We start from the raw sequence: 28,000 nt of genomic DNA, 5'->3' as shown, positions 1-28,000 counted from the left end.
ATAGATGTTACAGCTTTGGGATTGGTCAGAACGCCTGCCGCCGACTGGTACAGGGCGTGGCCAGCGTGTCCAAAGGGAGCGCCGAGTTCTTGGTGGAAGGGGAAAGGCTGCAGCCAAAGGTAAGTGACAACCATCATTGTGAAGCGTGGCTCACCTCTGCTGCCCAGGCCAATTTTCAGCTTTCAGCGCTGTCACACTTTGAATGACAATTGCGCGGTCATGCAACACTGTACCCAAATTAAATTGTTATTTTTTTATGAAAAAATTATGAAATGATAAAAAAATCTAAATTTTTAAAATATTTTTTACATACTGTCACCAGTGCAGTACAGCGCCATCATATAACGGCTGTGGTGGTGACCAGGGATACTGACTATTTTTTTTATAATAATAATATTTTTTTTTCTTTTATCATTGTTTATTAATATGATTTATCTGTTAAAAAAATGCAAAAAAATCCTAAAAAAATAAATTTTATTTTTATCTTTTTATTATTATTATTATTATTATTATTATTATTATTATTATTATATCTTTGTTAAAAAAATCATAAAAAAATAATAATAATAATAATTATAATAATTTTTCTTTTTTTTTCCCTTTTTATCTTTTTTATTATTATTATTCTTATGTTAAAAAAATCCTAAAAAAAACCCTAAAAAATCCTAAAAACATAAATAATGATAATTTTTCTTAATTTTTTTTCCATTTTATCCTTTTTATTATTATTTATTTTTTTCAGATTTTTTTTTTTTTACATAATGTGACCAGAGAAATACATTTTTACCATAGTAACACTACTACTTCTGGGGAAGTAATCACTTTGGGCCAGATTCACATACAATTGCGTTACGCTGCTGCGGCGTAACGTATCCCATTTACGTTACACCGCCACAATTTTACAGCGTAAGTGCTTGATTCACAAAGCACTTACCTGTAAACTTGCGGCAGCGTAGCGTAAATCCGCCCGGCGCAAGCCCACCTAATTCAAATGGGGCGGGGACCATTTAAATTAGGCGCGTTCCCGCGCCGAACGTACTGCGCATGCTCCGTCCCTAAAATTTCCTGACGTGCATTGCGCTAAATGACGTCGCAAGGACGTCATTGGTTTCGACGTTAACGTAAATGGCGTCCATCGCCATTCACGGACGACTTACGCAAACGACGCAAAATTAAAAAATTTGATGCGGGAACGACGGCCATACTTAACATTGGTTAGACCACCTAGAGGGCATGCTTAGTTTTACGCAACGCATCTCTACGGAAACTACGTAAATTTAGATCGACGGGCAAAGCGGACGTTCGTGAATCGGCGTAACTAGTCATTTGCATATTCTACGCCGACCGCAATGGAATCGCCACCTAGCGGCCGGCCTAGAATTGCAGCCTAAGATCCGACGGTGTAACACAGTTACACCTGTCGGATCTTAGGGCTATCTATGCGTAACCTGATTCTATGAATCAGGCGCATAGATACGACAATCGTATCTCAGAGATACGCCGTCGTATCTCTTATGTGAATCTGGCCCTTTTTTTTTTACACATTATGATTGCTTATATCGGTGAATTCCATTGGTATAAGCAACCATTTTTACTAAGCTAAACAGGTTCATTCAGTTTGTTTTGTTGTGATTAGCTTGGTCACAGCTAATCACATGGTACAGATGGGCTGTGATTGGCCCTGTCTGTACCATGTGATAACTGTGACCAATCACAGCTAGCAACACAATTGTATACAATGGATGGCATGAAAGTTAGTCAATAATTGTTTACAATAGTCATGTGATCTGCTGTGATTGGTCACAGTGATCATATGATACTGGCAGCGGGGCGCTATAGCGATCAGCCGTTGGCTGGGCCTGGTGTCCTGTAGTCCACAGAGCTGAACTGGTAGGTGGTGCCGATATCTGACGTCCTTTCCTCCGCCCGGCAGATGTTGCAGTCCCTGAAGAAGTCGACGGCTCCGGTCCTCAGTGACGTCACAGTAGAATGGGTTTTCCCAGAATGCACTGAGGTCCTCATCTCTCCGGTCAGCTCCAGCTTCCTGTTCCCGGGGGACCGGCTGGTGGGCTACGGCATTGTGTGCAACACCTCGCGCTACCTCTCCAATCCACGCACTGTGAGTAAAGGTGGAGCTGAAAAATGGTCACAAGAGGCTTATTACATTGTCTTTTCTTATGTAAGAAATGCCGACATTCTACTTAGATAAAAGCAATATGTCAGTCATAGGTGGAGTGTGGTGGGCGGAGTCATCTGCTGGCGACTTATATCTCACAGGGGGGTTTGATCCTTGCCCAGTGCGATGCGCATTTCCAAAGACATACAGGGAATATAGTGTACACTGGGACTGCGATTAAAGCATGGGTGGGGCTGCAATTAAAGCATAGGTGGGGCTGTAATTACGGCATGGGTGGGGCTGCAATTAAAACATGCCCATCATGGGGGGTGGGACTGCAAACACAGCATGGGTGGGGCTGCAATTAAAGCATAGTTGGGGGCTGCAATTACAGTATGGGTGGGGCTGCATTTAAAGCATGCCCCCATGGGGGGGTTGAGCTGCAAATACAGCATGGGTGGGGCTGAAATTACAGCATGGGTGGGACTGAAATTACAGCATGGGTGCGGCTGCAATTATAGCATGGGTGGGGCTGTAATTAAAGCATGCCCCCCATGGGGGGTGGGGCTGGAAAATACAGCATGGGTGGGGCAGCAATTAAAGCATGGTTGGGGCTGCAATTACAGTATGGGTGGGGCAGCAATTATAGTATAGGTAGGGATGCAATTAAAACATGGGTGGGGCTGCAATTACAGCATGGGTGGGGCAGCAATTAAAGCATGGTTGGGGCTGCAATTACAGCATGGGTGGGACTGCAATTATAGTATAGGTAGGGCTGCAATAAAAGCATGGGTGGGGCTGCAATTAACGCATAGGAGGCTGCAATTACAGCATGGGTGGGGCTGCAATTACAGTATGGATAGGGCTGCAATTAAAGCATGGTTGGGGCTGCAATTAACACATAGGGGGCTGCAATTTCAGCATGGATGGGGCTGCAATTACAGTATTGGTGGGGCTGCAATTACAGCATGGGTGGGGCTGCAACTAAGGCATGGGTAGGGGTGCAAATAAAGCATGGGTGGGGCTGCAAATAAAGCATGGGTGGGGCTGCAATTACAGCATGGGTGGGGCTGAAAATAAAGCATGGGTGGGGCTGCAATTAAGGCATGGGTGGGACTTTAAAGCATGAGTGGGACTGCAATTAAAGCATGGGTGAGGCTGAAAATAAAGCATGGGTGGGACTGAAAATAAAGCATGGTTGGGGCTGCAATTAAAGCATACAGTCATGTGAGAGTCAATGGAGTCTTTTATCTTCGATGAACTTCCGCACGTCCAAGGGTCCTTACCTCCAGGAGAGAATTTTCTATTTAATTTTTTTTTTGCTCCCGACAGGACAAGCGGCGGAGATACAGCATGATGCGCTCCCAGGAATCAGGAAGTTCCGTCTTCTTCCAGTCACAGGATTCGTCTGGAAGTAGCGGGTCAAGGGGCCACCAAGATGGCGGACTTCCATCAGAACACAGCACGGAATTCCTGGAACCTAAGGAAGACCTGTCTGGGGATCATGATGGTGGTAGGTGGTCGGAGGTCATAGGTCACTCCCCTAAATCATCCCTTAAGCTTAGCCAGCCAGCCAGACTCTTAGATCTGCACTGAGCGAGAGGAACAGTGAAGCACAATCACTGTACAACACTAGGGCCCCAACCGGCAGGATGGAGTAGTGGAAGGACTTGCACTTATCGAAAAAAAAAAAGAAAATGTCCTTTTCTCCTGCAGCCTCTGATTGCAGCTTCCAGCGCCGGGCGTACAGCGTCAGCCAGATCGCCGATCACCAGCCCACGCCAAGAGTCCACACTTCCAGCGACCCCAGCTCCGTCCAGGAGAAGAGCCCGCTCTGCCGGATACAGATCACCGACAATGCCGACGTTCAGGAGTCACAGGTACGTTGTGTCATTGTCGATCGTGACCTCCGACTGCTATTATAGAGAACCTGTCTAGCCAACTCTACCAAGGAGAATCTATCTGGCCAATGCTATCAAAGAGAACCTGTCTAGTCAACGCTATGAAACAGAATTTATCTGGTCAATGCCTAGCCGTCTGGCAGTCTGCCTAGCCAACGCTTTCATAGAGAACCTGTCTAGCCAACACCAGCCAAGAGAACCTGCCTAGCCAACCCTATCAGAGAGAATCGGTCTGGCTAACCCTATCAGAGAGAATCGGTCTAGCCAACCCTATCAGAGATATTCGTTCTGGCCAACCCTATCAGAGAGAATCTGTCTGGCAAACCCTATCAGAGAGAATCTGTCTGGCAAACCCTATCAGAGAGAATCGGTCTAGCCAACCCTATCAGAGAGAATCGGTCTAGCCAACCCTATCAGAGAGAATCGGTCTAGCCAACCCTATCAGAGAGAATCGGTCTGGCCAACCCTATCAGAGAGAATCGGTCTGGCCAACCCTATCAGAGAGAATCGGTCTGGCCAACCCTATCAGAGAGAATCGGTCTAGCCAACCCTATCAGAGAGAATAGGTCTAGCCAACCCTATCAGAGAGAATCTGTCTAGTCAACCCTATCAGAGAGAATTGTTCTAGCCAACCCTATCAGAGAGAATAGGTCTGGCCAACCCTATCAGAGAGAATCGGTCTAGCCAACCTTATCAGAGAGAATCGTTCTAGCCAACCCTATCAGAGAGAATCTGTCTAGCCAACCCTATCAGAGAGAATCGGTCTAGCCAACCCTATCAGAGAGAATCGGTCTAGCCAACCCTATCAGAGATATTCGTTCTGGCCAACCCTATCAGAGAGAATATGTCTAGTCAACCTTATCAGAGAGATTCGTCCTGGCCAACCCTATCAGAGAGAATCTGTCTAGTCAACCCTATCAGAGAGAATCGGTCTAGCCAACCCTATCAGAGAGAATCGGTCTAGCCAACCCTATCAGAGAGAATCGGTCTAGCCAACCCTATCAGAGAGAATCGGTCTAGCCAACCCTATCAGAGAGAATCGGTCTAGCCAACCCTATCAGAGAGAATCGGTCTAGCCAACCCTATCAGAGAGAATCGGTCTAGCCAACCCTATCAGAGAGAATCTGTCTGGCCAACCCTATCAGAGAGAATCTGTCTAGCCAACCCTATCAGAGAGAATCGGTCTGGCCAACCCTATCAGAGAGAATCGGTCTGGCCAACCCTATCAGAGAGAATCGGTCTGGCCAACCCTATCAGAGAGAATCGGTCTGGCCAACCCTATCAGAGAGAATCGGTCTAGCCAACCCTATCAGAGAGAATCGGTCTAGCCAACCCTATCAGAGAGAATCGGTCTAGCCAACCCTATCAGAGAGAATCGTTCTAGCCAACCCTATCAGAGAGAATCTGTCTAGCCAACCCCATCAGAGAGAATCTGTCTGGCCGACCCCATCAGAGAGAATCTGTCTAGCCAAACCTATAAGAGAAAATCTGTCTGGCCAATCCCATCAGAGAAAATCAGTCTAGCCAACCCTCTTAGAGAGTCTGTCTAGCCAACCCTATCAGAAAGAATCTGTCTGGCCAATCTTTTCAATGTGGGGACTTGTATTGCTCTTGGCCATGGTGGCCTTCAACTCTGAATGGTCTTCCTTCATGACTGGTTTCCATCAAAGGATGGGCTGGTAGGGGCGCCAGTGCATTACTTTGGGACGGGCTGGTATGGACCCCAGTGCATTACTTTGGTAGGGGCCCCAGTGCATTACTTTACTTTGCCCAGGAGGCCCATGATGCTGATAAGACGGCCCTGATGGCTACAACAACAAGCAGTTGAGCCTATCCATGGCAGGCTACGCGTTTCGCAAAACATGGGCTGCCATTAACGCCAAAGAGAAATTAATTTCCTAATGAAGTCATTTACGTTTTTTATCGTCTTCCTTCAAAAGGCGAAGCGCATTAGTTTAGAATGATTTAATGAAAAGTGCTTCCAGTAAAACACATCTCGTCCCTCTTAATAATTCACATTTAATAACACCGCTCTCCTCGACGCCGTGTACCCCTCTGACCGCTAAAATCGGTACATCGGGTAAAGTCTGACTGACCATGGCTTTAGTCTCCAGCGCAGAAGTAATGGCTCCTACAGCAACGCGTAATGGAAAATGTAACCCTTGGATCCTACAGGAAGGCGGGCTGGGGTGGGGGGGGGGAGGGGTATATGGGCTGTTTGAGTGTCTCTGCAACGTTAACCGCACTCTCTAGGCGCCTCTTCGCTGTCACTCTCCAATACCGTACATCATGATTCCCCAGCGTGGCATGAAAATGGGGCACTCTCATTTCCAAACAGACATCCCTAGTCGCCATGGCAACACAGCTCAGGTTAAAGACTTTCCTAGCATCTCATTTGCGGCACTGAAAATCGATGAAAAAAAAAAAAAAAAAGGAACTCCCCCCCCCCGACCAGCGACGAGCGCTTTAATCCCAAAACATTTCGTCTTAATCTTTTGCAGCGCTTGGCGTCTGGCCAGTTACTGTGGGAAGAAGTAAATATTGGAGTAAGAAAATTCCTTTAAATGATGGAAGTTTTGTAACATTCCCCGATATTGAAGGTTCCGTCCAAATCTGAAGTGCAAGAACTTTCATTTTAAAGACTTCAGTGATGACACAATGGGGAGATTTCCCCTCGTAGTTTGTGTCTCTGCCCCTCCCACAATGAGGAGATTTCCTGCAGTAGTTTGTGTCTCTGCCCCTCCCACAATGGGGAGATTTCCCCTCGTAGTTTGTGTCTCTGCCCCTCCCACAATGATGAGATTTCCCTGCAGTAGTTTGTGTCTCTGCCCCTCCCACAATGGGGAGATTTCCCTGCAGTAGTTTGTGTCTCTGCCCCTCCCACAATGGAGAGATTTCCTGCAGTAGTTTGTGTCTCTGCCCCTCCCACAATGGGGAGGTTTCCTCCAGTAGTTTGTGTCTCTGCCCCTCCCACAATGGGGAGATTTCCTGCAGTAGTTTGTGTCTCTGCCCCTCCCACAATGAGGAGATTTCCTGCAGTAGTTTGTGTCTCTGCTCCTCCCACAATGGGGAGATTTCCCGCAGTAGTTTGTGTCTCTGCCCCTCCCACAATGGGGAGATTTCCCGCAGTAGTTTGTGTCTCTGCCCCTCCCACAATAGTGAGATTTCCTGCAGTAGTTTGTGTCTCTGCCCCTCCCACAATGGTGAGATTCCCTGCAGTAGTTTGTGTCTCTGCCCCTCCCACAATGGGGAGATTCCCTGCAGTAGTTTGTGTCTCTGCCCCTCCCACAATGGAGAGATTTCCTGCAGTAATTTGTGTCTCTGCCCCTCCCACAATAGGGAGATTTCCTGCAGTAGTTTGTGTCTCTGCCCCTCCCACAATGGGGGGATTTCCTGCAGTATTTTGTGTCTCTGCCCCTCCCACAATGGGGAGATTTCCTGCAGTAGTTTGTGTCTCTGCCCCTCCCACAATGGGGAGATTTCCTGCAGTAGTTTGTGTCTCTGCCCCTCCCACAATGGAGAGATTTCCTGCAGTAATTTGTGTCTCTGCCCCTCCCACAATGGGGAGATTTCCTGCAGTAGTTTGTGTCTCTGCCCCTCCCACAATGAGGAGATTTCCTGCAGTAGTTTGTGTCTCTGCCCCTCCCACAATGAGGAGATTTCCTGCAGTATTTTGTGTCTCTGCCCCTCCCACAATGGTGAGATTTCCCTGCAGTAGTTTGTGTCTCTGCCCCTCCCACAATGGGGAGATTTCCTGCAGTAGTTTGTGTCTCTGCCCCTCCCACAATGGGGAGATTTCCTGCAGTAGTTTGTGTCTCTGCCCCTCCCACAATGGTGAGATTTCCCTGCAGTAGTTTGTGTCTCTGCCCCTCCCACAATGGTGAGATTCGCCTGCAGTAGTTTGTGTCTCTGCCCCTCCCACAATGGGGAGATTCCCCTGCAGTAGTTTTTTCTTCAATACATAAAAGTGCACCAGTCTGAAAAACAATTTTGGTTATAGTGAGCTGGTCCCGGAACCAAAGGGCCCTTGTCAGGCATCGGACCTCGGCCCCCGAGGTTGAGCCCGGTGGCCCCCGGCACACCGGGCAAGTGCCCAGTGTGCCCTATGGCCAGTCTGGGCCTGGCCCTTGACTAGGAAAGCGATGCTGGACTCTTTCATTCTCTATGGAGTCTCTGAGGGAACGAAGCCAATGAATTTATCGCTGTGTCAGAGACATCTGTGGTCATACCAGCCGTGGTGACCCCTTCGGAGCGACGGGCCGCCCGCACCCTGAGAGGGCGCGGATGAACTGTCTGCACAGCTGTTCTGCGCGATTATACTGCGTGATTAAGTTATTATCGGTTTAATCTCAGAATTCCAAAACACAAATGCCTTTGGCAGAAATCCTCTCTCGACGGTTAACCCGAAAATTCTCAAGCATCTCTATTAATTAGTAAATGAGCGTAGCGGCAATTAGTCCAGCGGGAGAGGCTTCCTCAGGGGGAATCCTCGCTCATGCTGGCTCTACAGCAGGGCTCAAGTCTAGACCTACTAACCAGGCAAAAAACCATACTCTCCAATAGTTGCCCCACCGAACCTTGCCCAGGTCCGTCCCCCAACCCCGCCCCCTTAAAGCTTATGAAGTTACAGTTTTCTTTAGAAGAAAGAGTCCAAAATATAAAAAACGGCAATTATAACATATAACAGCTTTATTATGTCAATGTAAACATAAAAGCAATAGGGTGCAATAGAGAGCCCCCCTTACATTAGTGTCCCCCGAGAGCCTCCCCCTTACATTAGGGTCCCCAGAGAGCCTCCCCCTTACATTAGGGTCCCCAGAGAGCCTCCCCCTTACATTAGTGTCCCCAGAGAGCCTCCCCTCTTACATCAGTGTCCCCAGAGAGCCCCTCCTCTTACATCAGGGTCCCCAGAGAGCCTCCCCTCTTACATCAGGGTCCCCAGAGAGCCTCCCCCTTACATCAGGGTCCCCAGAGGCCCCCCTTACATCAGGGCCCACAGAGAGCCCCCCTCTTACATCAGGGTCCCCAGAGAGCCCCCCTCTTACATCAGGGCCCACATAGAGCCCCCCCCTTACATCAGGGTCCCCAGAGAGCCCCCCTAACATCAGGGTCCCCAGAGAGAGTCCCCTTACATCAGGGTCCCCAGAGAGCCCCTCTTACATCAGGGTCCCCAGAGAGCCCCCTTCTTACATCAGGGTCCCCAGAGAGCCCCCCTAACATCAGGGTCCCCAGAGGGCCCCTCTCTTAAATCAGTGTCCCCAGAATGCCCCCCACTTAAATCAGTGTCCCAAGAGGGCCCCCCTCTTAAATCAGTGTCCCCAGAGGGCCCCCCTCTTAAATCAGTGTCCCCAGGGGCCCCCCCCTCACATTAGGGCCCCCCCCTCACATTAGTGTACCCAGAGAGCTTCCCCTTACATCAGGGTCCCCAGAGAGCCGCCTAACATCAGGGTCCCCAGAGAGCCTCCCCTAACATCAGGGTCCCCAGAGGGCCCCCCCCCCACTTAAATCAGTGCCCCAAGAGGGCCCCCCTCTTAAATCATGGTCCCCAGAGGGCCCCCCTAAATAAGTTTCCCCAGAGGGCCCCCTTACATTAGTGTCCACAGAGGGCCCGCCTCTTAAATCGGGGTCCCCAGGGGGCCCCCCTAAATAAGTGTCCCCAGAGGGCCCCCCCTCTTAAATCAGGGTCCCCAGAGGGCCCCCCTAAATAAGTGTCCCCAGAGGGTCCCCCCTCTTAAATCAGTGTCCCCAGAGGCCCCCCCTCACATTAGTGTACCCAGAGAGCCCCCCATAACATCAGGGTCCCCAGAGAGCCTCCCCTTACATCAGAGACCTCAGAGTGCCTCCCCTAACATCAGGGTCCCCAGAGGGCCCCTCCCCTAACATCAGAGACCCCAGAGAGCCTCCCCTAACATCAGAGACCCCAGAGAGCCCCCCTTACATTAGTGTCCCCAGAGAGCCCCCCCTTACATCAGGGTCCCCTTACAAAGTGGACCTCTCCTCGTGTCTCCCTCAACGGAGGAGAGCAGAGCTCTCCTGCACCAGTCCCCTCATCTGCGCTGCCGGTGTGATGGTGATGCCGAAGAGTCAGAAACCGGAAATCGGCTTCGGTCACGGAGCTTTTGACCGCTGCCGGCGCACTTGCGACCCCACGGCTGGTGCCCAGGTACGTGCCATCCTGCCGACGTATATCGGCGTGAGGGGGTCCTTAAGTGGTTAAAAAAATTGGAGTTAAAGAAAGTATCTCCTTCAGTTACATTCCGGATCTCACTTCTGAACATTTTGCACATATTGGAGAACCCCTAAAAAATAAAAATAATTGCGGAATGTATTTTCGCCTTTTCGTTGGCAGATTACGCGTGGGAGGCTCCAGCTGGTAAAGTAGGTCTCCGCTTCATGTAGATAGCTACAAATGTTCCAGTACAAAAGTATTTCTGTTTTTATTTTGTCTGCGGCGTCTAAAAATAATCAAAAAACATTTGTTGAAGTTCCGTGTCGTTGATCTCACTCTTCCCCAAAGAGGAGAGATCGGCTGAATGATCGATAGGGCGGGCGGCTCGGGAGACGCAACAGCCGCCATACTTCTTTCAGTGCCCAGTTTGGGTTATCGCAGGACGTCACCCACAGATTTGTATTGTGACACCCCCCAAAAAAATAAATAATCCTAGGTCTACAGTTTTTTTTTGTCTAATTATTTTTGGATTAAAGCGGGAGTTCACCCAATTCGTTTTTTTCTTCTCTTTTCCCCTTAGATTCCTGCTCGTTTTGTCTAGGGGAATCGGCTATTTGTATTAAAATATGAGCCGTACTTACCGTTTTCGAGCTGCATCTTCTTCCGTCGCTTCCGGGTATGGGTCTTCGGGAGCGGGCGTTCCTTCTTGATTGACAGTCTTCCGAGAGGCTTCCGACGGTCGCATCCATCGCGTCACTCGTAGCCGAAAGAAGCCGAACGTCGGTGCGGCTCTATACTGCGCCTGCGCACCGACGTTCGGCTTCTTTCGGAAAATCGTGACGCGATGGATGCGACCGTCGGAAGCCTCTCGGAAGACTGTCAATCAAGAAGGAACGCCCATTCCCGCAGCCCATACCCGGAAGCGACGGAGAAGATGCATCTCGTAAACGGGTAAGTACTGCTCATATTTTAATACAAATAGCCGATTCCCCTAGAGAAAACGAGCAGGAATCTAAGGGGGAAAAGTGCCCTCTAAGGGTGAACCTCCGCTTTAAGTAGGAAAGAGAAACAATTTAAGATATGGGGCAGCTTTCCAGTGATTTGTCACCTTCAGAGGACAGCCGATGAAGTGATTGTTCCATATTCGGGGCCATATATTAGTAGACCTTGGATGCTCCTAACAGGGATTAGTAATGTAAAAATTGGGATTATTATGAAGTTGCCAGTTTCCCCCCAAATACAACCAGTTTCCCCCCAAATACAACCAGTTTCCCCCCAAAAACAGCCAGTTTCCCCCCAAATGCAGCCAATTTCCCCCCAAATGCAGCCAGTTTCCCCTCAAATGCAGCCAGTTTCCCTCATCAAATGAAGCCAGTTTCCCTCATCAAATGAAGCCAGTTTCCCCTCAAATGCAGCCAGTTTCCCTCATCAAATGAAGCCAGTTTCCCTCATCAAATGAAGCCAGTTTCCCTCATCAAATGAAGCCAGTTTCCCTCATCAAATGCAGCCAGTTTCCCCTCAAATGAAGCCAGTTTCCCCCCAAATGCAGCCAGTTTGCCCATAAAATACAGCCAGTTTCTCCCCAAATACAGCCAGTTTCCCTCCAAATGCAGCCAGTTTCCCCTCAAATGCAGCCAGTTTCCCCTCAAATGCAGCCAGTTTCCCTCATCAAATGAAGCCAGTTTCCCTCATCAAATGCAGCCAGTTTCCCCTCAAATGAAGCCAGTTTCCCCCCAAATGCAGCCAGTTTGCCCATCAAATACAGCCAGTTTCTCCCCAAATACAGCCAGTTTCCCCCCAAATACAGCCAGTTTCCCCTCAAATGCAGCCAGTTTCCCCCCATCAAATGCAGCCAGTTTCCCCCCAAATGCAGCCAGTTTCCCCTCAGATTATGTCAGTTTGTCCCCCCTGCCCGGTACTTACCTTTCTTGGGTCCTCCACGCTCCTTCCAAGTCCACATTCATTTTTGGCAGCCACCCCCCCCCCCCTACCCCCGGTTCTCAGGTTGCAGCTGGAGAGGAAAGGAGAGGAGAAAAAACACATTCATTTTCTATAGCAACCGCCACCCCCCACGGTTCTCACCACCCCCCACGGTTCTCAGCTATCGGCTGTGTAAGGGGCCCCAACATTTCTGATGGCTGCCCTGAACGAGAGCGAGAAATTGGCTAGAGAGAGCACAATAATCTAGCAAACAGGAAGTGCAAAGGCATGGCTTACATAGGAAGTTCATGGGAGGAGCAGAGGGTTCAAGGTTGTCCAAGAAATGAGGGCAGGGGCTGTCCAGCATCTCAGGTGGCTCGGCAAAAAGAGACGGCACCAGACACAGTAGAGGTCGCAGGTTCCGATCCCTGACAGTCACTTGGGAAGGGAAGTGACAATGTGAGAGGGCAACGGCCTTGGAGGCCCAACTAAGAGATCCACCCCTGTCGGGTAGGTATGTTATGTTTTTCTGTTGAAATACTCGTTGAATATTTACCTGAAAGAAGCGATTTGTCTTTATGCCGGGAAAATCGGTACGTTTTTCAGGCTTCGGTTTTGTGACTAATCAGCGCAATAATGGATAGAGGAGAGGAAATTGAGGATTTTTTATTTATTTTTTTCATTAACACCCTCTAAAGGCGTTACTGAAGATGCCGAAAAAATCCAAAAACTGCGCCCTGCTCTATCCATTAAGTTATAATTACTGGTGCATGCGAGGAAGAGACGCAAGACGTTCAGATAAACAACTGCGAATCGCCGCAATAGTCTGCAGAGTAATTCGATGTCACAAAATTCCAAATTTATTAAGTAATTTGCAGAAGAAAAAAAAAATATCATCTTATCGTGCTCCTATCCGGATCAATAAACTTTAATATTGGGACTTGATTTAAATTAGGGCAGCACTATGTTTTTTTTTTCTTTTATTTAGGTTTTTAAAAATCAAGCCTACTGCTGTTATTAAAGACAAAGCCCTCCCTCAGTCTGTTTTTTTCCAAATGATATATATTTTCTATATTATCTTTCCTAAAAAAATACATACACTATATTTTCAAAAGTTTTAAGACACCTGCCTTTACACACGTGCATGAACGTTAATGGCATCCCAGTCTTAGTTCGTAGGGTTCAATATTGAGTTGGCCCCGCCCTTTGCAGCTATACCAGCTTCAACTCTTCTGGGAAGGCTGTCCACAAGGTTCATTGTATTGGTTTTAGAAGCTAGGCTTCTCCTATTCATAGCTAATGAACTTGTTGGACTGGTTCATTAGGACAGCACTATGTTTTTTTTCCCTTTTATTTAGTCTTTTAAAAATCAAGCCTACTGCTGTTATTAAAGACAAAGCCCTTCCTCAGTCTGGTTTTATCCAAATGATATATCTTTCCTAAAAATGCATACACTATATAGTCAGAAGTTTTGGGACACCTACCTTTACACGCACATTAACTTTAATGACATCCCAGTCTTGGTCCGTAGGGTTCAGTATTGAGTTGGCCCCGCCCTTTGCAGCTATAACAGCTTTAACAGCTTTAACTATTCTGGGAAGGCCGTCCACAAAGTTCATTGTATTGGTTTTAGAAGCTAGGCTTCTCATATTCATGTGCTAATGAACTTGTTGGACTGGTTCAATGAGCTCAGAGCACAGGAAAGATGTTTTTTTTTCTTTTTGCATGTAATATTAAATTTGCACAGGGTTATAATTTGTTATGTAAGATATTATAATCATTAAAATGTGTAAGTGCACGGCCTAAGTGGACGGCCTTCCCATAGACATGCCCCTAAACCTTGTGGATGGCCTTCCCATAGACACACCCATAAACCTTGTGGACGGCCTTCCCATAGACACACCCTTAAACCTTGTGGACGGCCTTCCCATAGACACATCCTTAAACCTTGTGGACAGCCTTCCCATAGACACACCCCTAAATCTTGTGGACGGCCTTCCCATAGACACACCCCTAAACCTTGTGGACAGCCTTCCCATAGACACACCCCTAAACCTTGTGGATGGCCTTCCCATAGACACACCCCTAAACCTTGTGGACAGACCTTCCCATAGACACACCCTTAAACCTTGTGGACGACCTTCCCATAGACACACCCCTAAACCTTGTGGACCGCCTTCCCATAGACACACCCCTAAACCTTGTGGAAAGCCTTCCCATAGACACACCCCTAAACCTTGTGGAAAGCCTTCCCATAGACACACCCCTAAACCTTGTGGATGGCCTTCCCATAGACACACCCTTAAACCTTGTGGACGGCCTTCCCATAGACAAACCCTTAAACCTTGTGGAAAGCCTTCCCATAGACACACCCCTAAACCTTGTGGATGGCCTTCCCATAGACACACGCCTAAACCTTGTGGACAGCCTTCTCATAGACACACGCCTAAACCTTGTAGACAGCCTTCCCAAAGACACACCCTTAAACTTTGTGGACGGCCTTCCCAGAAGAGTTGAAGCTGTTATAGCTGCAAAGAGCGGGGCCAACTCAATATTGAACCCTACGGACTAAGACTGGGATGCCATTAAAGTTCATGTGCGTGTAGAGTCAGGTGTCCAAATACTTTTGATAATATAGTGTATTTCCAGTTTTTGGTCAAATAGGCTTCTTCTCTAGAACACCGAAAGATCCTTTCCACTACTTTGCCAGGATTGTGTTCTTTCTCCGAGTTCCTCTATGTCAGTGAGGGAGAACCTCGGCACCCCCAGGTGTTTTGGAACTACATGTCCCATGGTGCTCATGCTCTCTGCAGTGTAGTTGAGGATCATGGGAAATGTAGTTCCAAAACATCTGGGAGGTGCCAAGGTTCTCCATCACTGTTCTATGTAGTTCAGTCTCCGCCCACTCGTAGAAAACCAGAGGCCGTGGACAGAAGAATCCCCGAATTCTGCCGGCTGCTGTGCTTCATGCAGCTGTATTCTCTCAACCGTGAGAAATTTTTAATAGCACCCAATTTATGAAACGTTTCTCCCGACGTGATGAACACTCGGGTGGAAATTAATTGAGGGCGGGTTTTGCCTTTTTAAAATTTGAAGAGAAGTCATATTTGGTTGTATGAGGAAAGTTCACCAGTAATTATAAAGGTGGTAATGGTCCTCCATCTTTGTTTTTTTTTCTTATCTCCCTCCCACCCAACTCTGTTTTTCTTGGATCCCCATCAGTCCTCTTTGTCCGTCAGTCCGTTTGTCAGCACCACAAAGATTAGGGGCGCCGGCGCCCGGCGTCCGTCTCTGCTCCAGCAAAGCTGCCTGTCATTCTGCCATGATGGGGAGTGCCCACTGACCCCCGAGGCTGTAAAACCATCCACCACGGGAAGCCCCTCCTCCACCCAGCATGAGACCTCCCTCTCTCTGAAATCCTCTTCCGACAGCCAGCCGTTCAGCAGCCCGGGCGATCTGGGTGAGACTCTCTCTCTCTACAGGTCCATGTGCCAATCTGTCTGTGTGTGGGAGATGTGCCCGCGAGGATCCGACCGGTTCTGTATTGCTAAATTCTGCCCGCTGGTACTGCAAAATGATCAAATCCTGATAACTGGGAATTTTCTTTCAATAAAATTGTGCAATTTCACATTTATTGGAATATATGATTCTGCCCATACCTCTAGTACAGGGGGGGGGGGCAACCTCGGCCCTCCAGCTGTTTTGGAACTACAAGTCCCATGAGACATTGCAAGACCCTGGCAATCAGAGGCATGACTCCTAGAGGCTGAGGCATGATGGGATTTGTAGTTTCACCACAGCTTGGGGGGGTCAAGGTTGCCTATCCCTGGTATATGCCTTAATTTATGCAGCAGACACACATAAACCTCAGCACAAAGCACAAATTATTGGAAAACAAAAACTCTTCCACTACATTCACATAGTATAAACCAGGGGGAGGCAGCCTCGGCCCCCCATCTGTTTTGGAACTACAAGTCCCATGAGACATTGCAAGACCCCGACAATTAGAGGCATGACTCCTAGAGGCAGAGGCATGATGGGGGGGGGAGGCAGCCTCAGCCCTCCATCTGTTTTGGAACTACAAGTCCCATGAGACATTGAAAGACCCTGACAATCACAGGCATGACTCTTAGAGGCCTAGGCATGATGGGATTTGTAGTTTCACCACAGCTTGGGGGTCAAGGTTGCCTATCCCTGGTCTATGCCTTAATTTATGCAGCAGACACACGTAAACCTCAGCACAAAGCACAAATTATTGGACAACAAAAACTCTTCCACTACATTCACATAGTATAAGCCAGGGGGGGGGGGCAACCTCGGCCCTCCAGCTGTTTTGGAACTACAAGTCCCATGAGATATTGCAAGACCCCGACAATCACAGGCATGACTCTTGGAGGCCGAGGCATGATGGGATTTGTAGTTTCACAACAGCTGGGGGTCCGAGGTTGCCTACCTCCGCTCTACTACCTCTGAAATATAATTTTGTTTACAGAAATACCTATCTTATGTAAACAATATTTTGTCTTGGAATTTGATACATAAATTGTTTTAATAAAAATTATTGGAAAAGAAAAATTGTGCAATTTCTACTGAGAAAAATTGCAAAATTTCGAAAGCATTTGTTTTTTTAAAACAGCGCTCAGCAAAAAATGTTTTATTTTTATTTATTTTTTGAAACTGCAAATATTTTGGAAAAAAAATAATTATTAAACATTTTGTGGGTTCATTTTGCAGTTCTTGTGGCAAAGTAAAGCAAATTGTTTAAATAAATGTATGTAGTTTTTTTATTGTTTTTTTTTTTTTTAACAGAATATATATTTTTTAATTATTAAAATAACTTTACATGGCAAAAAAAAATGCAGTTGTCAAAAACTTTATATGAAACAAAATGTTTGCAACTCTCCCACCTGCATAGAAGTCTCATGATCAGGACTTTTTTCTTCTCAGAGAATAGGTGCAGGTACTTCCCCCTTCCCACTTATCCCTTGTCTCCGCCTCCTACCCACCCCCGAGCACCGTCTCTTAGTTCCACTCTCTACCCACCCCAGAGCACTGTCCCTTGGTTGCACCCCCTACCCACCTCCCACCCACCCCAAGCACCATACCTTGATTCCACCCCCTACCCAACTCCCACTCATCCCCGAGCACTGTCCCTTGGTTCCACCCTCGACCCACCCCGAGCACCTTCCCTTAGTTCCACCTCCTACCCACCTCCCACCATCTCTTGGTTCTACCCCCTATCCACCTCCCACCTTCCCCCGGGCATTGTCCCTTAGTTCCACCCCCTATCCACCTCCCACCCACCCCCGAGCACTGTCCCTTGGTCCCACTCCCCCACCCACCTCCCATCCACCCCTGAGCACTTGATTCCACCCCCTACCCACTCCCTAGCACCGTCCCTTAGTTCCACCCCCTACCTACCTCCCACCCAGCCCGAACAACGTTCCTTGGTTCCAATCCCTACCCACCTCACAGTCACCCCCGAGCACCGTCCCTTGGTTCCAGCCCCTAATACCCCCGAGCACCGTCCCTTGGTTCCACCCCTCTACCCACCTCTAAGCCATGACTAAGCACTGAACCAGTGTGAAACGCGTAGGATGTTCTTTTCCCGATTTTTGCTGTTTTCCTGTGGTGCATTTTTTACTGATTTTACCAATAAAGATAACCTAAGAGTTTTTTTTGGAGTGCGGCTGTCCATCCTTTTGAAATTTCTTCCATTTGCCTAGTGCATTGCCGGCACCCTTGGTTTCCTGAGAAGTTCTTGATTGCTTAGCAGACCCACCTGGAGCGGTGACTCCCTTCCCCTCTACCCACCTCCTACCCACACCCGAGCACCGTCCGTTGGTTCCAGCCCCTACTTACCTTTCACCCACCCCGAACACCGTTCATTGGTTCCAACCCCTACCCACCAGCATCAATAGTCCCTCTAGCAGCCAGCAACAATAGATCCCCCCGAGCAACAATAGACCCTCCAGCAGCCAGCAACTATAGATCCCTCACTTAACAATAGGTCCCTCCCACCACCATCTGCAACAATATACCTCCCAAGCAACAGAACACACCTCCCAAAACAGTAGTTCCCTCCCAGCAATATTTGACCCCACCAGCAACAAAATATCACCCCCCCCCAGTGACAATAGATCCCCCAGCAGCCAGCAATAACAGACCCTCTAGCATACCTCACCACCCCTTGCCATTTCACACATTCAACAAACCACCCTACTAGTAACAATAGATCCAACCCAGCAACAACAGATTTCCCAGTAACCGTCATCAATAGACCCTCCATCAGCCAGCAACAACAGATTTCCCAGTAACCATCATCAATAGACCCTCCATCAGCCAGCAACAACAGATTTCCCAGTAACCATCATCAATAGACCCTCCATCAGCCAGCAACAATAGATTTCCCAGTAACCATCATCAATAGACCCTCCATCAGCCAGCAACAATAGGCATTTTCTTTTTACCACATCCGAAATTTGCGTATTTTTTTTCACAATTTCCAGGTGCTCTAGGAACGTAACCCCCCACCCCCGTAATTTTTTCGGGGGCCGACTGTACTGAATATTTGTTTTTTATTGGCTCTTGGCTCCCACCAATCCGCGCCTAGACACAAACCTTTTATTTTTAATTTTTGGATAAGACACAAATTGCACTCTTGAGACCAATTGGGGATCTCCAATTCATTTATTTTTTTCACGCGTCTCTTTGGCGCGGTGCGCCTCACACGATGGTGACTTTCCGAAAGTCAAGGCCGCCACTGACAGTGTAATTGAAGCCGCGTCTGTACTTGCTATCGGTGAAGCCAACCGCAGAGCACAAAGAATTCCCATCGAGGAGCCGCCGCCGTGAATTATTTAACGGACATTATTATGAATGAGGCGCTCGGTCGCAGGGGAAAGCCGCCTCCGGGACGCATCTTGTGAAACAAGCCCGGCGCCCCCCCCCCTACAGCAAAAGGCTGTTCATTAATCAAAATAGGGACACAGGAGATGGTGGGGCCCGTTTGTAAACCACCCGGATGTAGAGCTTCCTAGGACAATATCATTCTGACAATGGTAAGAATGTGGTGAGGTCCTCCTTGAGCTCTCCCTTCACCCCTTAGCCCCCCCCCCCAGTGCCTGAACCATGTTAGACTTAGAGCGCTGTGCAATGCCAAAAAATGTGATTTGCCAACCCCTACCCACCTCACACCCACCCCCAAGCACCGTCCCTTGGTTCCACCCCCAATCACCATACCTTGGTTCCAACCCCTACCCACCTCCCAAGACTCAAACTAAAGCATCGCTCATCCCCTTCGATGTGTTTCTTCCACAGATTGCAGTTATCAAAAAACTTTATATAAAACAAAATGTTTGCAACTCTCCCTCCTCCATAGAAGTCTTATGGTCAGGACTTTTTTTTCTCAGAGAATAGGTGCAGGTACATTCCCGTCCCACTCATCCCTTGTCTCCGCCTCCTACCCACCCCTGAGCACCGTTCCTTGGTTTCAATCCCTACCCACCTCCCCAAGCACCATTCCTTGGTTCCACCCTCGAGCACCGTCCCTTGGTTCCACCTCCTACCCACCTCCCACCCACACCCGAGCACCGTCCCATGGTTCCACCCCCTAACCACCTCCCACCCACCCCCGAGCATCATCTCTTGGTCCCACCCCCCACCTACCCCCGAGCACCGTTCCTTGGTTCAAACCCCTACCCACCTCACACCCACCCCGAGCACCATCCCTTGGTTCCACCCTTGAGCACATCCCTTGGTTCCACCCCCAAGCACCATTCCTTGGTTCCACCCCCCCTACCCACCTCACACCCGAGCACTGTCCCTTGGTTCCACCCCCCACCCACCTGCCAGCGCCATCCCTTGGTTCCACTCCCTACCCACCTCCCACCCACACCCAAGCACCATCCCTTGGTTCCACCCGCTAGCACCATCCCTTGGTTTCACACCCATCCCACCTCTCCCCACCCCCGAGCACCGCTTCTTGGTTCCACCCCCGAGCACCGTCCCTTGGTCCCACCCCCTACCCATCTCCCACCCACGAGCACCATCCCTTGGTTCCACCCCATACCCACCTCCCACCCACCCCCAAGTGTAGAGCTTCCTAAAACAGTATAAATTTGACAATGGTAAGTGTCTTGGTTCCACCCCAAGCATCATTCCTTGGTTCCACCCCCTATCCACCTCCCACCCACACCCGAGCACCATCCTTTGGTTCCACCCCCCTACCTACCTCCCACCCACCTGTGAGCACCATCCCTTAGTTCCAACCCCTACCCACCTCCCACACACCCCCGAGCACCATCTCTTGATTCCGCCCCCTACCCACCTCCTTTCACCCCCGAGCACCGTCTCTTGATCCCAACCCTCCACCCATCTCCCACCCACCCCCGAGCATCGTCCCTTGGTTCCACCCCCCCTACCCACCGACCCCTGAGAACCGTCCCTTGATCCCACCAGCCCTACCTATCTCCCACCCACGAGCACCGTCCCTTGGTTCCACCCCCTACCCACCTCCCACCCACTCCCAAGCAAGTGTAGTGCTTCCTAGAACAGTATAAATTTGACAATGGTAAAAATGTGGTGAGGTCCTCCTTGTGCTCTCCCTTCACCCCTTAGCCCCCCCCCCCAGTGCCTGAAACATGTTAGACTTAGAGCGCTGTGCAATGCAAAAAAATATATTGATTTGCCAAGACTCAAACTAAGGCACCGCTGGTCCCCCTCCGATGTGTTTCTTCCACAGATTGCCACCACCCGTGCTTCACCTTCGAGACAGAGATGGTCTCCGAGCCCTTCAGCCAAGACCCGGTGCCCGGGAACCGCAGCCCGGCCCCCCACCCACCGTCCGCATGCAAAGCCGTGGTCAGGGGCCTAAGGGGCAACCATCCGGTCCAGTGGGAGATCGCCTTCGACATCCAAGAGCTCTTCAGAGAGCGCGAAAACCGAGAAGACGACGACGAGAGCGACCTGTGGAACGAGACCTTCCACCACTTGGCCGCCAAATCCATCATCCGAGACTTCGAGCAGCTGGCGGAGAGGGAGAGCGAGATCGAGCATGGTAATGAGACAGTCAGGTCCTTCCCAAGCTGGCCCAGGTCCGAAAGTGACCCTCCAGACAGAGCAGACCATACAACTGCTGTGGGACCCCCGTGTCGGGTCACTCATTTATACAGGCAGTGGTGGCTTTTGGGTAAAATGGTTGGATAGATGTTTTGGGAACTTCTATATGATTGAAATGGAAGCGTTTGATATTTAAGAACACTTGAGGAACTGCCTTTGGGATGAGGATTAGAGAAACTGGGGGCCCCTTCATTTTGTTTCTGTGTGGCCCCATCCCATGTAGATTCAATTTAGTCTCAATCCACTGTAACACTTCAATTCCCCGCATTGTCCACTTGCAGTTGCGCGACAGCAGGGTGGACTGAGCTGCGTATAAATTGGCCAGCATGGGGACATTCTCACACGCCAGGCAGATTAGGTGTCCGCGAGGCCCCTGGGAGCGCGAGGCCTTAGGCGGTCGCCCTTTTTCACCTAATTAGAGTGCCGCCTCTGAGCATGGTACATATCGCTTATTCAGTAGGTCGTCTGTACCAGTTAATACAATTTTATTGCCATTTTGCAGCATTTGGAAAAAGAATAGAGAGATGGAATGAGTCATCTGATCTGTAATCATCATATCTACCATCAGCTGGATCAGGGGTCTCCAAACTTTCCAGGGGGCCAGTTTACTGTCCTTCAGACTTTAAGGGGGCCAGACGGTGACCACTGAGAGTGAATAAGAGTCCAGATGAAAAATGAATGCCTTATCTTTGATGTCAGTGGGAGGAATAGTGTCCCATCATTGGTGTCAGTGGAAGGAATAGTGCCCCATCATTGGTGTCAGTGGGAGGAATAGTGTCCCATCATTGGTGTCAGTGGAAGGAATAGTGTCCCATCACTGGTGTCAGTGGAAGGAATAGTGTCCCATCACTGGTGTCAGTGGGAGGAATAGTGTCCCATCATTGGTGTCAGTGGAAGGAATAGTGTCCCATCACTGGTGTCAGTGGAAGGAATAGTGTCCCATCACTGGTGTCAGTGGGAGGAATAGTGTCCCATCATTGGTATCAGTGGGAGGAATCGTGTCCCATCACTGGTGTCAGTGGAAGGAATAGTGTCCCATCACTGGTGTCAGTGGGGGGAATAGTGTCCCATCATTGGTGTCAGTGGGAGGAATAGTGCCCCATCATTGGTGTCAGTGGGAGGAATAGTGCCCCATCATTGGTTTTGGTTGGAGGAATAGTGTCCCATCACTGGTGTCAGTGAGTGGAATAGTGTCCCATCACTGGTGTCAGTGGAAGGAATAGTGTCCCATCACTGGTGTCAGTGGGGGGAATAGTGTCCCATCATTGGTGTCAGTGGAAGGAATAGTGTCCCATCACTGGTGTCAGTGGGAGGAATAGTGTCCCATCATTGGTATCAGTGGGAGGAATAGTGTCCCATCACTGGTGTCAGTGGAAGGAATAGTGTCCCATCACTGGTGTCAGTGGGGGGAATAGTGTCCCATCATTGGTGTCAGTGGAAGGAATAGTGTCCCATCATTGGTGTCAGTGGGAGGAATAATGTCCCATCATTGGTGTCAGTAGGAGGAATAGTGTCCCATCATTGGTGTCAGTGGGAGGAATAGTGTCCCATCATTGGTGTCAGTGGAAGGAATAGTGTCCCATCTTTGGTGTCAGTGGGAGGAATAGTGTCCCATCATTGGTGTCAGTGAAGAAATGTGCCCCATCACTGGTGTCAATGGGAGGGGGGGTGTGGATTATGCCTACATCCCATTTTTGGTATTAGCGAATGAGATAGTGCCCCAAGGGCTGGATAAAAGGATACAAAGGGCCAAATCCGGCTCCTGGGCCGCAGTTTGGAGACCACTGAGCTGGATAGTAGTTTGAATTCTCTCTTATATTATATTTTAAGTCTCTTGTGTCTTCCTGAATTCTGTATTATCACCCTGCTGCTGGGCAGAGGGGTGATCACAGAGATGGAGGGCGCCTAGGTGGTGATTTCTGGCCAGTGGCTCCCTGTGGGCTTGTCCAAACATTCAGCTCCTCCTCTCCGATCCTCTCTCCTCCCCAGCAGAGCCATGAAGGAGCTATCATGGAGCTTTCCCAGCCTGTGGACAGTCTGGTGGTGATCATGTCAACCTTTGGTGGCTTTTGGGAGAAGGTCACATGTCCCATCCCAAGAGCAGGCCTCGCCGCTCTACATCTTCCAGCTGATGCAGGTTGGCGGTGGACGGGGGGAGGGGGGAGCGTTCCTCCTTCCACTCATCTCACCTCAGACTGGACACATCCCCCGCTGATCTTCATGGATGAAAAATTCATAGACGACGTGAGAAGAGACAGGAGCTGACAGGTGAACACCATCTTCCCGCCGCCCGACAGAAGATAATTGGGCGAGGAGAAGATTGTTACGGAATCCTCAATAACAGTAAAAGGGCATTTCATGCGGGGGAGGGGGTTGGGAGAGGGAGGCCGGGAGTTCCCGGGAACTATCTGACAGATACTTTATATTTCCCCTTCTTTTATTGAGAATATTTCTTGTCCTCTGTGGTCTGCTGAATGGGCTATAAATTACAGAATGACATCATTTTCAGTCCCAAGTGATGTCATCATTCCATAACGTGACATCACCATACAGTCCGAAGTATGACATCACCATGCAGAATAAAGTATATCATCCTATAACGTGGCACTACCATACAATTCATCTTCAGCAGGCAGCACTGTATAAGAAAGACGGTAATCCTTTACCAGCCCGGCCCACTCACCATGCCAGCTTGACTGGGGACATTCCCTCCCATTCTATCACATACATTAGGCGGCCGAGAGACCCCCGAAAGCCCAAGGCCTTTGCCTAATTAGAGAGCCGCCTCTGATGTAGCGTGACATCATACTACCAATGGTCATCAAGCATTTATGATGACATCATACTACCAAGTGACGCCCCCAGAGGCGGCTCTTTAATTTGGCAAATTAGGCGGTCGCCTAAGGCCTCGCACTCACAGGGGCCTCATGGCCACCTAATTTTGAGGGATAGGGGACACTAACGCTGCTGTGCTCAGGCAGCGTTATGAGCCCTGATTCAGGAGCGGGGCCGCCAGCGTCCCTAACAACCAGTGAATATCAGTGACACCACCCCTTGTGACGTCAATGACCCAGCATGCCCTCAGTCAATGTCGCCACAAGGGGCGGGTTCACCAGGTGACATCACTGGGTAAAACTTGACATGGGGCCCCACTCGGGCCCATGATGGGAAAAATAATTCAAGGACAAAAGCCTCTTCCCCACAACCCTGGCCGGTGGTTGTGGGGGGTCTGCGGGCAGGGGGCTTATCGGAATCTGGAAGCCCCCTTTAACAAGGTGGCCCCCAGATCCCGCTCTTTATTAACTATGGGGCAGGGGCCACCTTGTTAAAGGGGGCTTCCAGATTCCGATAAGCCCCCTGCCCGCAGACCCCCCACAACCACCGGCCAGGGTTGTGGGGAAGAGGCTTTTGTCCTTGAATTATTTTTCCCATCATGGGCCCGGGTGGGGCCCCCATGTCAAGTTTTACCTAAGGCCTCACAAAGCCTAGAGCCGCCTCTGGACGCCCCCACCCCCTGATTATTTCCTATGTGTGTTTTCACAGGAATCGGGCGGAGGTTCCAGCTGAACGCCATCAACGCCAGCAAAGCCTGCAACGTCATCAGCAAGTACACGGCCTTCGTCCCCGTCGACCTGAGCAGCAACTCGTACCTGCCCAGCGTTGTGGAGTACGCCAACACAGGTAGTGGCGCAGTACTTAGACATCGCGTGTCGCTGTGCGCTGCCAGCCTTGGTAGTCGCCAGCACTGTTCGCCTTTTATCTGAGTTTTATGTTTGCCTTCCTCCTGTGTCTTAGTTCCTGACCCCGCCCCCCCCCCCACCCCACCGTGTCCTGCAGCCCGTCCTTCTGTCGTGTTAACTGTGCGTCTCTCGTCTGGTCCTCTCTCTCTCTCTCTGTCCTTGTCTGGAGGCCCCTCCCCCCTGACTGAAGAGGATGCGCTCATTCCCTGCTAGGTGCCGCACTTAAGCAGGGTTCCCAGAGGAGCCTGAGCTCCGGAAGTCGCCGCCTACGAGGATTCTCCATCGGCCTAGGGCGCTCCCAGTCCACGTGTGTGTCGGAACCGACAGAAGACCGATTTTTCAGTAAGCTTCTGCAGCCTAAAAAAAGGAAAAACTCTCTACTTGTAGAGAAACTCGACATGCCTATTTGTACATAACCCTCCCCCTGTAGCATCAGAAATTCCTGGTCTTTTTACAAATGCATCCAAGCTGACCCACCGGTACGGTTGCCACCTGTTCGGGATTCACCCGGACAGTTCGGGTTTGTAATCATGCGTCCGGGGTTTCGGACTGTCTGAGACCCGGACACATTATTCAGATCAGACTAAAGCCTCATACACACGATCGGACTTCCATCGGACTTTTCCCTGTGGATTTTTTTTTTTTAGCTCTTTCCTGCCACACTTTGGGCAACTTCTGCTATTGTTGTCTGATCTTTAGCATTGGTTCTGAGCATGCTCGTTTGAACTTTGGATTTTAGTCCGATGGACTTGTGTATAGTGGCGTCACTAGGGTTGGTGTCACCCGGTGCGGTAAAACATGGTGTCACCCCCCCTCTGTCTAGGCTTCCCAGCACCAAGCAGGCAGCGCACAGGCACGGGGCGCACCCCAAACCAGCCCCTGTAAATGATAGTATAGTGGCAGGTTAGGGTAGTATAGAGTGGTATAGTGGCAGGTTGGTGTAGTAGGGTGGTATAGGACAGGTTAAGGTGGTATAGGGCATGTTGGGGTGATATAGGGTAGTTTGGGGTGGTATAGGGCAAGTTAGGGTTGCATAGAGCAGGTTGGGGTGGTATAGTACAAGTTAGGGTGGTACAGGGCAGGTTGGGGTGGTATAGTGCAAGTTAGGGTGGCATAGGGCAAGTTGGGATGGCATGGGAAAGGTTGGGGTGGTACAGGGCAAGTTAGGGTGGCATTGGGCAGGTTGGGGTGGTATAGGGCAAGTTATGGTGGCATAGGGCAGATTGGGGTGGTACAGGGCAAGTTAGGGTGGCACAGGGCAAGTTGGGTGGCATGGGAAAGTTTGGGGTGGTACAGGGCAGGCTGTGGTGGCACAGGGCAGGCTGGGTGGTACAGGACAGGCTGGGGTGGTACAGGGCAGGCTGGGGTGGTACAGGACTGTTTGGGGGGGTACAGGGCAGGCTGGGTGGTATAGGGCTGTTTGGGGTGGTACAGGGCAGGCTGGGGTGGTACAGGGCAGGCTGGGGTGGCACAGAGCCGGCTGGGGTGGTGCAGGGCAGGCTGGGATTGCACAGGGCAGGCTGGGCATGTCAGCTAAAAAAAAAAAAAAAAAACGGGATGGTGTCACCCCTCTAGCGGGTGTCACCCGGTGCGGACCGCCCCCCCTGCACGCCCCTAGCAACGCCTCTGCTTGTGTACACATGATCGGATTATCCTCCTTCGGACATTTGTTGTCGGAAAGTTTGAGAGCAGGCACAGCGAACATTTGTCCGTTGAAAAACTGAAAAACAATTGTCCGATGGGGCGTACAGACGATCGGATTGTCCGATAAAACACGCCCGTCGGACCGTTGTTGTCAAAAGGTTTGATCATGTGCATGGGCCTTTAGTGGGTACACTAAGGTAAATCAGGGTTCGTCTGATTGAGTAGTCAGAGCACTTACTGGATACAGTGTGGCGAAACAGTACTAACGGAGTAACATTATTATTATTATTATACATTTTTATAGCGCCAACAGTTTACGCAGGGCTTTACAATATAAAAGGGAGACAATACAGTTACAATACAATAAAAAATAAGCGGGCCCTGCTCAGAAGAGCTTACAATCTAATAGGGTGGGGCAAGTGGTACAAAAGGTTGTAACTGTAGGAAAGTGGTAAAAAGATTAGTTGGAGGAGGCGTGATAGACTTCCCCGAAGTGACGAGTTTCCAGGGATCGCCTGAAGGCAGTCAGAGTTGGAGACAGCCAGACAGATTGAGGTAGAGAAGTTCCAGAGGATGGGAGAGGCTCTGGAGAAGTCCTGAGCCAAGAAAAGCATGGGAGGAAGAGACAAGGTAGCAAGAGGTCTTGAGAGGAGCAGAGAGGATGGGTTGGGTGATATTTGGAGACAAGATTGGTGTTGTAGCTCGGGGGCGGAGTTGTGAACGGCTTTGTAGGTTGTGGTTAGTATTTTGAATTTAATTCGCTGGGTGATCGGGAGCCAGTGTAGGGATTGGAGGAGAGGGTTGGTGGTCAGTGTAGGGATTGGAGGAGAGGGTTGGTGGTCAGTGTAGGGATTGGTGGAGAGGGTTGGTGGTCAGTGTAGGGATTGGTGGAGAGGTGTGGCAGACACTTTGCGGTTGGTAAGGTGGATGAGTCTGGTAGCAGCCTTCACGATAGACTGAAGAGGGGAGGAGCCTATGGAGAGGTAGACCTATGAGGAGGGAGTTGCAATCGTCAAGGTGAAAGATAACAAGGGAGTGAATGAGGAGCTTGGTGGTTCCATAAAATACGGCCATGTTGGCACACCTCAGACCAGCTGATCTTCCTCTATAGTTCTAAAAAAGGATCTTTGCCGACAGGCCGCCACGTTATAATAAAATTATAACGTGAGTGGCCGGTGTTTACTCGACATTACCAATTGGACGGGGTATCAGAAACACCGCCATGTTGGATTCCTCCTCCTATTGGTAAAGTCGAGTAGCGGCCACTCACTGGAAATGTTTTTATAACATGGTGTCCTGCTGGAACTATAGAGGAAGATCAGATGATCCCGAGTTTACCAATAGGACAGGGAATCAGAAATGTTTTAGGTGTACCAACATGGCGGTGTTC

General features: G+C 49.7%; 1 protein-coding gene across 1 annotated transcript in view; it reads left to right on the top strand.

The window, feature by feature from the left end:
• Positions 1–28,000, top strand: part of VWA5B1 (von Willebrand factor A domain containing 5B1) — a 118,270-nt gene that overhangs the window by 80,978 nt on the left and 9,292 nt on the right. The window contains exons 11-18 of the mRNA XM_040327042.1: positions 5–119; positions 1,934–2,119; positions 3,449–3,629; positions 3,833–3,996; positions 15,329–15,566; positions 20,850–21,164; positions 24,770–24,907; positions 25,180–25,308. Coding sequence (XP_040182976.1) covers positions 5–119; positions 1,934–2,119; positions 3,449–3,629; positions 3,833–3,996; positions 15,329–15,566; positions 20,850–21,164; positions 24,770–24,907; positions 25,180–25,308 — 1,466 coding nt within the window. The remainder of the gene's footprint in view (positions 1–4; positions 120–1,933; positions 2,120–3,448; positions 3,630–3,832; positions 3,997–15,328; positions 15,567–20,849; positions 21,165–24,769; positions 24,908–25,179; positions 25,309–28,000) is intronic.

Source organism: Rana temporaria, chromosome 10 (genome assembly GCF_905171775.1).
Source record: "Rana temporaria chromosome 10, aRanTem1.1, whole genome shotgun sequence".
NCBI lineage: Eukaryota > Metazoa > Chordata > Amphibia > Anura > Ranidae > Rana > Rana temporaria.
Note: the sequence above shows the minus strand (reverse complement) of the source record. Positions and strands in the feature narration are given on the sequence as shown.